Source organism: Triticum dicoccoides, chromosome 4A, assembly GCF_002162155.2.
Source record: "Triticum dicoccoides isolate Atlit2015 ecotype Zavitan chromosome 4A, WEW_v2.0, whole genome shotgun sequence".
Classification (NCBI taxonomy): Eukaryota; Viridiplantae; Streptophyta; class Magnoliopsida; order Poales; family Poaceae; genus Triticum; species Triticum dicoccoides.
Window position 1 is genome coordinate 487,196,435 of NC_041386.1, and position 13,366 is coordinate 487,209,800.

General features: G+C 42.6%; 2 protein-coding genes and 1 long non-coding RNA gene across 3 annotated transcripts; 2 read left to right on the forward strand and 1 right to left on the reverse strand.

The window, feature by feature from the left end:
- Positions 1-509: 509 nt before the first annotated feature.
- Positions 510-6,692, forward strand: LOC119286335 (two-component response regulator-like APRR3). The gene is made up of 8 exons (XM_037565709.1): positions 510-856; positions 966-1,127; positions 3,671-3,801; positions 4,116-4,229; positions 4,532-4,688; positions 4,803-5,235; positions 5,429-6,209; positions 6,342-6,692. Exons 1-8 carry the CDS (start codon positions 670-672, stop codon positions 6,453-6,455), a joined length of 2,079 nt encoding a protein of 692 aa, XP_037421606.1. The 5' UTR covers positions 510-669; the 3' UTR covers positions 6,456-6,692.
- A 138-nt stretch (positions 6,693-6,830) lies between these two features.
- LOC119286336 (vegetative cell wall protein gp1-like) lies at positions 6,831-8,223 on the forward strand. The gene has a single exon (XM_037565710.1). It carries the CDS (start codon positions 7,386-7,388, stop codon positions 7,974-7,976), a length of 591 nt encoding a protein of 196 aa, XP_037421607.1. The 5' UTR covers positions 6,831-7,385; the 3' UTR covers positions 7,977-8,223.
- Positions 8,224-9,062: 839 nt separating this feature from the next.
- LOC119286337 lies at positions 9,063-13,161 on the reverse strand. Its single transcript, XR_005140386.1, has 6 exons — positions 13,147-13,161; positions 12,830-12,928; positions 12,124-12,231; positions 11,519-11,697; positions 10,830-10,915; positions 9,063-10,232 (listed from the first exon to the last, which is right to left on the reverse strand). It is a non-coding gene; the product is annotated as an uncharacterized LOC119286337 (long non-coding RNA).
- Positions 13,162-13,366: the final 205 nt, after the last annotated feature.

Sequence of the window (13,366 nt, forward strand, 5' to 3'; positions counted from 1 at the left end):
TCATGTCTCTGGACATGAAAACTGAAATATAGGAAACCAGAATTAAAGAGGATAATGCGGTTGCTAAAAATTTCAGCTCAACTTTATTTACGTATAAAAAACCGGCCGGCCAACTGTACTCCACGTAGTTCTTGGAAGACTTGTCCGTGAAGAAACCAGGCGCCGTCTGTCATGTATGGATGGATGGATGACACTCCTAGTAGATCTTTCCTCTTTTTTTTTTGACTGGTGATCTTTCCACCGTTCCTCGTGCCCATCTGTCTGTTCTTCTTCGATGGCACTTTCCACAAGTGGCGGCCGAGACCAGCCAGCAGCCACTAAAATACTCTGGCAAAAACGAGAGGCCACCAGCTCCCGGCGAAATATCCCCGTGAAAAAATGACACACCCAAAATCGCACCAGAAATATCACGCCCGAAACACTTCAGGTTTCACCCACACGACACTCCACCCCAGAAAAGCACCCCAACCGAAAAACAGACCGGAGCAGTGCAGTGGAGGAGGGGAGGGAAAAATATCTGGCAGCGCTCGTGGGTATTATCTGGCCCATTTCCACCCGTGCCTTCGATCCTCTCTCTCCCCCCACCCCCGCGTGACGTGGCACGCAGGGCTGCAGATATTTTCATCCGTTCCCCTCTCTCCACCTCCCACGACGGACGGCGACGACGAGATGTCCCCCGACGCCGACGCCGGGGAGCCGGCGGCCGCGGCGGCGGGGCCCGGAGGAGGGGCGGCGCGCGGGGTGATCCGCTGGGACGAGATCCTGCCGCGCCGCTCGCTCCGGGTGCTCCTCGTCGAGCACGACGACTCCACCCGCCAGGTCGTCACCGCGCTCCTCCGCAAGTGCGGGTACCGCGGTGAGCCAGCCTTCCTTCTTCTAGCTTAGCCGCGCTCGCGCTTGCGCGGCCAGCCGATTTTCCTGCTGCTGAATTGGGCTATGTGTTTCTTCTCGGGAGGTGACGCCAGTGGCGGCGGTGGCGGACGGGATGAAGGCGTGGGAGGTCATGCGGGGCCGCGCGTACGCCTTCGACCTCGTGCTCACGGAGGTCAACATGCCCACGCTCTCCGGAATCGACCTGCTCTCCAGGATCGTCGCGGCTGACGAGTGCAAGAACATCCCCGTTATAAGTAAGACGCCGGCGTCCGACTAACGCTTCATATCAGCTTGAGTATCATCAGTGGCGTAAGGCTCAGGACGATCTGGCAAACGTACTCGATTTCGCTATCTAGCAGCTGCTTTAAGCAGGGGATTCAGCGCATATTTTTATATGCTAATTGCTTAACCGTGTAGGCTGGTTTTTGTGTGTGTCTATGGTCATACTGCTCCTGGATAATCGGAACCAACTTCAAATGGATTTGGCGATCTGCTTTAGTCCCGTGCCGGCTACTTTTAGTCAGTGTCTGTCTCTGCTCTCAGTTGTAACTGAATTACCGTTGTCATTGTCGGATTCTGCTCGAGTATTGCTATGGGTATGCTCCACGTGTCGTGTTTCTGAATCTTTTTAACTAATTTGTCTTGTGCGGTATCTCTTGATGAATAAATTGGCAGCTTAATTTTGGTGCAATTTAGGGGATCAGAGCAAGTTTTTTTGGCAGAATGACAATGGTAGTTATGAGTACTTTTTAAGCGAATTGTCATTAAAAATATGTTTGATTGGGATTGAAGGTCTAACTTTACATGGGCACACTTTTAATAGGTAAATGGATATTTTGAGGTCCTAATTAGGTACTTGAACTAAAACCATGACACTTATTATGGATCGGAGGGAGTAGCTTAATTGAGGAACCATACTATTTCATAATGTGAACAAATGCCTATAAATGGATATTTTTCTATGCTAATTGCTTAATTGTAGTTGGCTATTTTCTTTTGTTGTCTATATGGTCACATATGGTACTGCTCCTGGATAATTGGAGCTAAATTCATATAGATTTGGCGATCTGCTTTAGTCCCATGTCGGCTACTTTTAGTCAGTGTCTGTCTCTGCTCTTAGTTGTAACTGAATCACCGTTGTCATTGTCGGATTCCGCTCGAGTATCGCTATGGGTATGCTTCACGTGTTGTGTTTCTGAATCTTTTTAACAGATTTGTCTTGTGCGGTATCTCTTGATTAATAAATTGCCAGCTTAATTTTGGTGCAATTTATGGGATCAGAGCAAGTTTTTTGGCAGAATGACAATGGTAGTTATGAGTACTTTGTAAGGCTACTCATAGTGGGGAGTATCATATACTAGGATCATGCATATGATACTAGTGTATGATACTACCTTCATAGTGCATAGTATAATAGATTAGTGTCATATATGATCTTATTTATTGCCATGCATGATACGTACTCCCTCCGTTCCTAAATATAAGACGTTTTGGCTGTTCAAATTGATCTGCCAAAACGTCATATATTTAGGAACAGAGGGAGTAGTAGCATAGCATTTATTATGATACGGTATCTACCTATGTTACTCTAACCCTCTCTCTCTTCTTTAATTGTCTGCCACATCAGCATGTTTACTAGTCCTGAGTGCATGATACTAGCTAAGATACCACCACTATGGCTAGCCTAAGCGAATTGACGTTAAAAATATGTTTGATTGGGATTCAAGGTCTAACTTGACATGGGTACACTTTTAATAGATAAATGGATATTTTGTGGTACACTTTTAATAAGTACACTTATTATGGATTGGAGGGAGTAGCTTAATTGAGGAACCATACTATTTCATAGTGTGCCAACTGCCTATAAATGGATTTTTTTTAATGCTAATTGCTTAACTGTGGTAGGCTGATTCTTTTTGTCTATGGTCACAACTGCTCCTGGATATTTGGAACTAAATTCAAATGGATTGCTCCCGTGTTGTCTACTGTTAGTCAGTGTCCGTCTCTGCTCTCAGTTGTAATTGAATTACCGTTGTCGTTGTCGGATTCCATTCAAGTATCGCTATGGGTATGCTCCACGTGTTGTGTTTCTGACTCTTTTTAACAGATTTGTCTTGTGTGGTATCTCTTGATGAATAAATTGGCAGCTTAATTTTGGTGCAGTTTATGGGTTCGGAGCAAGTTTGTTGGCAAAATTGCAATGGTAGTTATGGCTACTTTTTAAGCGATTTGACGTTAAAAATATGTTTGATTGAGATTGAAGGTCTAACTTTACATTGGTGCCATTTTAATAGGTAAATGGGTAGTTTAAGGTCCTAATTAGCTAGTTTAATTGAGGAACCATACTATTTCATAGTGTGCGTAACTGCCTATAAATGAAGACCTCAAGTTTCCAAAAAAAGGCTGCTAATTTTGGAAATTAAATTAATAGTAGTTCAGTTCACATGTTCGAAATAGTGGGAAGAGAGCAATCACATCATTGCTAAGATGCTAAGTGATTATTGTATATGATGCTATGGATATACATAAGTAGATGCTATGTATCTATACTAAAATAACAAAAGAGTCTCTTAAGCGCTACACGTGAAAAATGCATGGTCCTGCTACACACTATGTGATGAGTGCATTCAGGGGAATGCAATCACTTTGCCCCTAATACGACAAACACGTAAGCAGCCAGGTGGCATAGTGGAGTGATGGGCGTATTGCTGACGTTAGTAACGAAGTGTGTAACATGAGATGCCTTCAATTAGAATTCTCTTCGACTCAATATTCACTTCATTGGTTATCTGTGCAGTGATGTCATCCCAAGATTCCATTGGCACAGTGCTAAAGTGCATGCAGAATGGGGCAGTGGACTTCCTCGTGAAGCCAGTTAGGAAGAATGAGTTGCGTAACTTATGGCAACATGTGTGGAGGCGGCACTCGGTAAGTCCTCATTCAGGAAGTCTTTCCGAATGTTTTCTTTTGCAGCCTGTGTGTTATGGGGAATGAATGATGGGGTAGCCTTCATCAATTGTACTATTTGTCCTACATCTGCTAGTCATTTCTGGATACTTTTTTAATGCATTTTCCTTGAAAATATTATCAACTGTATAATGTGCACTGATTTTGGTTGTGCAAGATTACGAGTGCTATATTGTTGATGCAGTTGTATAAGCTTTTAGCAAATAGGAATATTTTTGTTTATCCTAGCTTTCTGAGGTGTAATTACTAATTAGGCCTTGCACATTCCATTTCAGATGAACAGCCAATTAAATGCATCAGAAAACAATGCAGCCAGCAACCATATAAGTGTGAATTCTGGTACCGGGTCAAAGACAGGAGAAAACAGCGATGAGGAAAGTGATGCTCAGGTGAGCAACTGAGCTGGCTTATACCTTATTTGTCTAACTGATATCAAAGTATGAGTAGAGTGGTATCACTCCTAACTCAGGTTGATAATGCTAAGCAAGTGAAATTGAAACCTGAAGCAAACAAAGACACTGTTTTTTCTATGTCTTTTTGTTCTTGTCACTACCAGTTAACTGTAGCCATCACTTTTTACTGAAACCTTAGTTTATCATAACTGATTTTTAAAATTCTGGTTACTCTTTTTAATTATTGGCGTTCTTCTGCACCTAAAATCCTATGGACACTCTTCTGACATGATTATCAGAGCTCTGGAAGCAAAAGGGAGACTGACATTCAGAGTGTTGAGAAATTACCGGAGATTGTGGCACATAATGGAGCAAGCTCATGCAGAGAACTAAAAATACAGAATGGGCCTTTTGATAGAATGAACACAAAGGCACTTGCATTAAAGGGCACTGATGGTATGAAACCTAAATATGCTTCTCTGTTATTTGATGTTCTTGTGCTCGGTTTATTGGCCATCTAGTGTGTAAATTGCACATCTAATAAGTGTGATTTTACCTGGTGTTGTGTAGATGCTCCAAGTGGAAATGCATGTGGCACCAGTAAGCAGCAAGTGTTTTCAGCTGAGAAGAATGTGTGTTCCAAGTATCTTCATGGCATTACTTCTGCAAAGGTTGCTGGACAGATAATGGACAACGCCATGAGGATTGCTGATGCAAGTTCATGTCGTCCAAGTGATCCTGGCAAAGATCTTATGGCTACTGGCCAACCAACAACTAGCAAAAAATGCAAATCTCCAGTCACAAAGAATAACGCTGTCAAGCCTGTCATGGAAAATACCCTTCATGAAAATTCAAAGGGTGCTGCGATCGGCCATCCCCAGCCTTGCCCCTCTCACTTGCTGGATGTCAACTTAGGAAAGCAACAGCGTTCTGATGGTCATGTGAACCAAGAACTGAGGGATAAGGATAATTTTAATCACTCAAATTCTTCAGCCTTTTCAAGGTACTTACATGTTCATTATTTTAAATTTTGATCCAAATAATTTTGGCTTGGAATGGTCATTTATTTCATTGAGAACACTGTTTTCATATTTTAGACCCTGAGGTTGATATTAGCAATTGCTTGCACATATACCCTGTGCAATTCTGATTAGCGCTCTATTATGCATGCTCTCACATGCTTTGCAACATGACAGGTATGGTAATAAAAGAATAGAGCCATCAGCTAAGCAACTGTCTCTTCCCTCCGTCCACTTAACTTATCAAGAATCTGTTTATGACAAGAATGTTCAATCTAGTGGGGCTTTGCCCTCGCATGAACACCATACATGCAAGATTACAATGCAAGCTCAGGCTCCTTTGGACAGTTGCACAGTGGGTCCTGCCATCCCGTCTTCAAGCAGTGCAAGAGAAGATGCTGGCACAATCAGTTCCTCCCCTAGAAAGGACAATTTCGGTCATCCTCCTTATGGCTTTATACCTGTTCCAATTTCTGTCGCTGCTGCTATACCGTACCAGTACAGTGCAATTATGCCTCCGATATACTACACACAGCCTCCTTTTATGCAATGCGATCCATCTGGCATCAACCAGATGGGAATTCAGCATGCATATCATTCTAGTTACCATCAAAATCTTGGTAAACCATCAGAGATTGATGAACACAGACAGCTAGAAGAAAACCAGCGGTTGCATCATTCAAAACAAATTCTCCAAGAATCAGGAGAACCTATTGACTTGTTGAGAGCTCATGCAGAGCGCAATAACCAGAGTGCTAGTTGTAGCCAGGATATCCGTGGATGGACTGTGAGCGGTGAAACTGATACAAACACCAACGCAATAATTGCCCCAGAAAGCGGCAACGAGAGTGGCATCCAGAACTTCGGTTACAATGGACTGGATAGTGATCGGTCTCGTCGTGAAGCTGCCTTGATGAAATTCCGCATGAAAAGGAAAGATAGATGCTTCGAGAAGAAGGTATTCTATTTGTCAAACCTAAATATTCTGCAAATTCACAAATCATGCATGCGCACTTATATATTCTTTTTCACAAACACTTGGTTTTTCTTACAGTTATTCCCTTTTATCTGTTTACCTTTCGCTCTACAGGTCAGATATCACAGCAGGAAGAAGCTTGCAGAGCAAAGACCAAGAATCAAGGGGCAGTTTGTTAGCCAAAAACTCAAGTCAGCTACAACAACGGAAGATGCAGAAACAGATTAGTGACGTTGTTAATCCATGACTGTCCTTTTGATACTTCGCTTCCCAGAGGGGAATTTAAAGTAACTGGTAAGAGTGAAAGGCTGGCAAAAGTTTTCCTTCCAGGGTTAGCCTTTTGTACAAGTGTTCCGTGTACTTCTTTGTCGGTTGTTTATTGACATGGTTTGCCTGTAAAGAGTGTCGAATTGAAAATCCTCTGGGGGGATAGGAAATCAATGCAGATATTCAGATTTTCCGTCACATGTTTGTGGTGTGTTACATCCTTACAGTAGCTCTAGATTATAGTCAGTAAGCCTTGCTTCCTCACATGAGCATGCCCAATGTAATTATGCTTTCCCTTAGCTGTATTTCCTCCTCTATGTAAGATGATTGAAGGACAACCTGCCAACGTTTTTTCTTTCATTTCAAACCCCTGTTTGAAAGGCGGGTTATCCTTTTCCCAGTTCTTGCGGTCATTCAACAGTTTCCTGTGGAACTGCCGCGGAACGTTTTGAGGCCATAATAGAGTAGCAACTCACCCGACTTCTTTCTCCAACCGACCAGGCTTCTGCAGATGCTTTACCTGCCTTGCACTCTGCAGATCATTACACATGCACTTCTCAATCTACTATCCCTGTCACTCTATCTTACAAAAGTTTGCCAACACTTTTGAGCTCCATGAGACAAGGTATCAGTCACAAACATATGTTACGGTGGCCGATTTCTTGAGACGCATCAATCGTTTGGTGCCAATCCTGGAGAGGAGCATCTTCTCTTTACACCCTGCTTCTCATATTCTCTCCCAGCTTGCACCTGAAGTTTCACACATCTTCTCCTGCACTGCACTTCTTGGCTTATAAACCGGCAGCTCCGGCCCACAAGCAGCCGATCGCAGGAATCTCATTCCCCCACCTGCGCCAAGCAAGCTCATGAGAGCAGCCTGTCAAGGTGGCAATGGAGGGACCAAGAGCGGTGGCGATGGTGGCGGTGATCGTCCTGGTGGCGTGTTGTGGTGCTCAGCTGGCTGTCGCCGGAGGTGACCAGGGCCAGCCGGCGGCGGGAGGGCCGGAGGCGAGTCTGCTGTGCATCAGCGAGTGCGGGACGTGCCCCACGGTGTGCACGTCGCCGCCGCCAGCTCCTCCCTCGCCGTCATCATCATCATCTACACCGTCGCCTCCCTCGCCGTCATCGTCATCATCAACACCGTCGCCTCCCTCGCCATCGACGTCGATCCTCCCGCTGCCCACGCCCCCGCCGCCGTATCTGACTCTGCTGCTCCCGCCGCCCCCGTCGTCATCGTCGACGGAGCTGCCCCCGTCCACGCCGTCGCCGACTCCACCGAAGAGCAGCGGCGGGTCGTCATCGTCTTCGTCTTCCTCGGCTCCGTCCTCGCACTTCTCGTCGCCGCCGTCCCCGCCGTCGTCCTCGGCGAACCCGTACTACTACTTCTACCTCTCCGGGGGCAGCAGGAGCCGCGGCGCGTCGAGCGTCTACGCCGTCGTCATCCTCGCGCTGCTCCTGCCCGCCGTCACCTTTTGGAGGTGAGATGAGGTGTTGGACGTTGTCGTTGCGTCGCCGTGTGCCCATTCTGGTGAACTCCTCGTGTGTTTATAGTACTACAAGTACTGTCACTTCTTTTCCCTTCCCGGCCCCCGTCAGATTCAGAAGCTAGCAGCACTTCCACTGTCTAGTAGTAATTCGTTTTTGTTGTTGTAACCCTGTCTAGTAATTCGTCCCTTGTGTAATGTTACTGCTGATTATTAACTATTACAAGTGCACACACTACTGTTTATTTTGGTCGTAACTAGTAATCGTACACGTGCAAATGCACGTTTATCTAAAATAAAATTGATCCTTATTCAGTTTTCACACTGGTATAAGTGTGAACATATAATTTTAATGATCTAAAATGTCTTATATTTGTTTATAGAGGAAGTATCTTTTATTCAAAATTGTTGCTACTATAGAGATCTTATTTGAAGATGAAACCATCCAAATATGTTCACACGATTTTTTTAAGGGAATATATTCACATTGTTCACAGCAAACATCAATAGGAAAAACTCTGTATTAATATTTCAAACGACTTAAATAACTTCCACTATACATTGGAAAACTGAAAACATGTCTGTGCTTATATGGTTGACTTACAATACCATGCATGATTTGATTCCATTGTTTGATACTCCATCCAACTCTAACTCTTCTCTATAACTGAAAATCAACCAAGAAAAACAGAAAAGAGAAACAAACTATAAGAACATGAATAAACCTTATCTCGCTTCGACGCAAATCATGGATGATTGTGGGCGCCCAACCGCTGATTATGTAAAATTACCTAGAAGGTTCAGCTCTGATGGTTCTGCAAGCAAGTATCTTGTCTAGATATAATAGTTCTAGGGACAAACCTAAAAACTTTATTAGATGCCCTTGATGCACTGTAAGGCCTTGCAGTGTTAGCTCGAACAGCCCAACTGTATGGACATGTAAATCAGGTATCGACATAAAAACATGGACGAAGATTCTATATATTTTTGTAGGTGAAAAATAAATTTCAGTTAGAAGTTGCCGCAAGTATATATGTATTGACACATTCCACATACAATATCATATATCAATAGTAAAAGTTCATATTATAACATTGTACAATGATAAGATATTTGCTCAAGATAACACATCGATTCACAAAACCAAGTCCCAAAAAGGTAAACCATCCTTCTGCATATTTGCACGGCAACACAATAGTCAGACATATGGAAAACTTAGCTGCATGTCAAAATCATACGATTAGAAATATATACTTGTTTTATCTAATTCAATTATCAAAAGCATATAGGTCCAGGAATAGGAGTTAATCTGAAGCATGTGTCTTGTTCTTAACTTCTCTTTGGCTGCTCTCTTCTCCTTCTAGTTGATCTGTTGAGATCCTTTCCAGAAGCATATTCAGTAGAAGGAAAAATAATACTTTGAAGGAGAACCATATTTTGATATTGCAAAAAAGCACAAATTCAGTACAGGCAATATTTAGTAGCTCCCGATGTTTCGAGTCATTTATGCAACTCAGAAATACCACAAAATATAACCAGGACTGAATAATTGCACAAGGAAAAGAGTAGCAAGTGTCCAGTAAATACAACTTGGCATACGATCTAGCTTACGAACTAATGAATAGATTGAAAGGAAGTATTGCTACATGCATATATAATGAACATACAGTGAAGTGCTGTCACAAAGCACAGGTCAGTGAATTTGAACATTGTTCTTTATGTAACTGTAAAAACTAAGAATAAAGACTGGAACCATTTGTAATGAGTAAGAAGCCAATCCTTGAATTTTGGAAAATGTACAGTAAAATAATTAATCAAAGTTCAATGCAAAATAGAAAGATGTCCATTAAGAGACATACTCCTTTTCCAGGTTCCTTATGATCACATTTAGCACACCATCGATGTTAATAAGCTCATACGCAGCCTTGATCAAGCACCTGGATTATAAGAGAACATACATTGGACACTTTAGTAAAATGATGCTTCATGAACAGCTACATGCATATGTACCAGTTTGAAAGTGATGCCTCCATATTGCAGAAGTTTGTGACCTCTTGAGTTACAAATTTACAAGCACAAGGATAAAGAAAATATAAAGGGAAAGAAGAGAAGAATGCACCAAGCTGCGCCTGCGTGTCTACTGTAGCAATTAGCAGTGTGCATCAGCAACTCTTCGAAATGATGACCATAGTACAAAAATAGGTTCATGTCTTAGAAATGTAGTCGGCATACAGGGAGGCTGAACATTCCAGTCCTAAATAATCAACACCATGTGTTCATCAAAAGGCTAACAGCTCGCACAGATCAGCTCTAACATAGTCAATAGGCAAAGTATATTGAATGTTTAAGTCACACTAACAGAATAAATATGCGTAAAGGTAAATGGTAACTTGCAGATTTTCCTTTGCATTTATCAGAAGCGGATAATACTTTAGGTTGACACAGAAGAAATATCTACATCATAGGAATGGAAGAAAATGAATTGCAAAGAACCCCAAGCATCATGGACTCGCCATCCTTTCCCATATTTCAGCCATAAAAAATTGAAATGAGCATTTTGAGAAACATTTTCTCCCCATTTCATTACCGAGAAAACATTTTCAGAAAGATTCCTCTCTACCAATGATTTTTTTTCTATACATAAACAACAAAAACTATCAAAGAAAATTACCAAATGTACATGGGCAACAAATCATTCCATTTGTTACTTCCTTCAAAAGTTACATCATCGATTAGTAATCAATGATGTTTGTTTCCAAGTTTTAGTTTGACAGTTTGCATACACATATTCCACTTGATTTACGACAATAATATACAGTTTAAAATGTGGACAATTGAAGAAATGGTGTACCTAACTGAGGAATCCAAGAGAAAGAACTTTAGCTCTAGTGTCATCAGCTTCGCATATTCCTTTACAATCATGTGATTAACTGCTTCCTTTCCGAGTTCAGTCCATACCGCAGAAACGAAATTGTTAGTTATTTGATGATAATCGACATAATAAATAGCACACTATACTATTACAAATGCCAATATAAAATCCAATGAATATGTAAGATGCAGGTTGGTACCATGAATATGTAGGAGTATCACAACATAAAAGGTGCTACAGTGGCTCATGGAGGAAATCTGAAGAAGATAATCATTTTGGTTTAGAAAAGAGGCGAAATATGAAGATAATCATTTTTGGTTCAAAAAAAGAGGAAAAATTTAGAGGAGAATATTATCCAATGCAAGTAGGATGAACAATTGCATAAGCTTATCACTATTGACATTAGCTTAGTATAAGATTTAACATAGGTAGTCAATGTGGTCATTTTGGTTCAGAAGATAGCCTCAAGCTTCTAATCCAGAGCTTTGCGTACATTTACAAATAAAATATGAATAGTAATGCTAAGTGGCTAGTCATGTAAAAATATGAAAGATGGTAGAAGATACAACACATGATTGGAGATAATTTTGTTGTTTATTAGGGCAAAATTTCTAAGCAAGCACAAACTGTACACATGGTGTGTCAGAAGGGTAGGAGCAAAAACTCACCAGTGGTCAGAGTCACCCAGCCACACAGGCGCATCTACTCTTCCCTTGAGCGTTCTCGAGTGTCGCTGCTATAACAACCTCGACAACGTCGGTGTCCTTCTCCACGCTTCACCTGCATCCTTCCCATGCTTCAGTGCAACTGACGAAGACCATCTCCTCTCTTTCCTAACATTGGATGCCTGGACAAGGAGCAAGTGCATGTAGGATTTTGAGGAGAAAGGCATGGTGAGCAAACAAGGTTATATAGATTACAAATTTAATATCTGGCATATTAAATCTTATATTTCTGAAGCAAGGAATCACACAAAAAAAGTATAGACAATCTTTGGCAAAAATAAGATCAGTGAAGCAATGCATGAATATGGCTGTTGGAGCATACACATCATACACTACTCCCTGCAGCCGGTCGGCGAGTCCACATCCTAGTATATGCTTAAAGTAGCCACTCTTGCAAAAATAAGGACAAAAAAAGGTGATTGGGGAGTGTTTTGCTAGATTGTAAAAATTATGCATCGCAATGGAAAGTGAAATTGTAATGAGATGAAAATGGACTTAGATGAGAGGACGAAAGTCAGATGCAAATGAAGAGTGAAATAAAACAGAACCTTCTCTGTTGCCGCAACTGGTTCCTCTGTTCAGTAGTGCTTTTCGGGTCGTAACAACCCAGAAAAAACTCCCATATATACTTCCCTTTTGATATTTGGGTGGATACCCTGTTCGCATAACCAAAAATAAAGACAACGTCCTGGTTCAATTAATCTGAGCAGTCAGAACATGTGCATAGATGCAGTATATATGCCCCAAGGGATACTAACAAAAGCCAAGAAAATGGATAGTTGTTAAGAAGAAGAAAAAAATGCAAGGTTGAAAGGGTAGAAAACAATGTGAAGGGATGCACCTCCAGGGAGTAAAGAAGTGTCACTGATGAGAATACGTGGAGTAGGCTATGCAACGGTGTATTTACCACCAATAGAGCAAGCATGATTCAGAGTCTTCCCACTGAATCTTGTATCAGTTGAAGAAACAAACTGATGGAGCCAGAATGTCGAAATATGCTTTCTGCAAATTCCTACAAGTTTTATTTCTCATGAATGATTATCTATCGGTTGTATATGTAACAGTGCCTACTGCCCAGACCCTTTAAAAAAGATAAAACCGTCAACTGTCCTGAATGTTATTTGTAGCAGTTTAACTGCAGGTGTTGTCACACATGATACATGACATATACCCTAGCCGGGATGTGAGATCGATACAATATGTCACTGAGCTAATTACGCTGCTGGTGATGAAAGATAGATATATATAGCTCACCCCACGCTGTACTCTCATGATCATTCCAGCTGCGTCTAGGCAACCCTCCTCGTTGAATAGCAGCTTCCATCTCCTTGGAGGACACAACGTGCGGCGAGACTGCCAAGGACAAGAAGGAAAAATCAATATAAACCAATCGATGACCAATACACACCTGTCATTAATCTCTCTCTCTAATCATCTTTGGGGACTCTGAAATTTCATATGCATATATATATATATATAGGGATTTATGCTTCTGTTGTAATTGTGTCGCGTAGATGTTCAGACAGGAGGTAAGAGCGGTGGAGGGCAGGGGCGGACAGTAGGGAGGAGACCTGCGGCGAAGGGCGGCTCCGGCGGCCCGCGGCGAAGGGCGGCTCCGGGGCGGCGGCTCGGCGACCTGCGGCCCGCGGCGAAGGGCGGCTCCGGCGGCACGCGGCTCGGCGACCTGCGGCCCGCGGCGGAGGGCGGCTCCGGCGACGGCTCGGTGACCTGCGGCCCACACCCGACTGCGGGAGGAGGAACGACGTGGGGGTGTGCGAGAGGAACGGCGCG

Bases quoted from the DNA above. Each gene is read 5' to 3' on its own strand.
- LOC119286336 (XM_037565710.1), top strand. From the start codon at position 7,386: ATGGAGGGACCAAGAGCGGTGGCGATGGTGGCGGTGATCGTCCTGGTG.
- LOC119286335 (XM_037565709.1), top strand. From the start codon at position 670: ATGTCCCCCGACGCCGACGCCGGGGAGCCGGCGGCCGCGGCGGCGGGG. The intron at 857-965 runs GTGAGCCAGCCT...AGGTGACGCCAG, and splicing joins CCGCAAGTGCGGGTACCGCG to TGGCGGCGGTGGCGGACGGG. The intron at 1,128-3,670 runs GTAAGACGCCGG...TTATCTGTGCAG, and splicing joins CAAGAACATCCCCGTTATAA to TGATGTCATCCCAAGATTCC.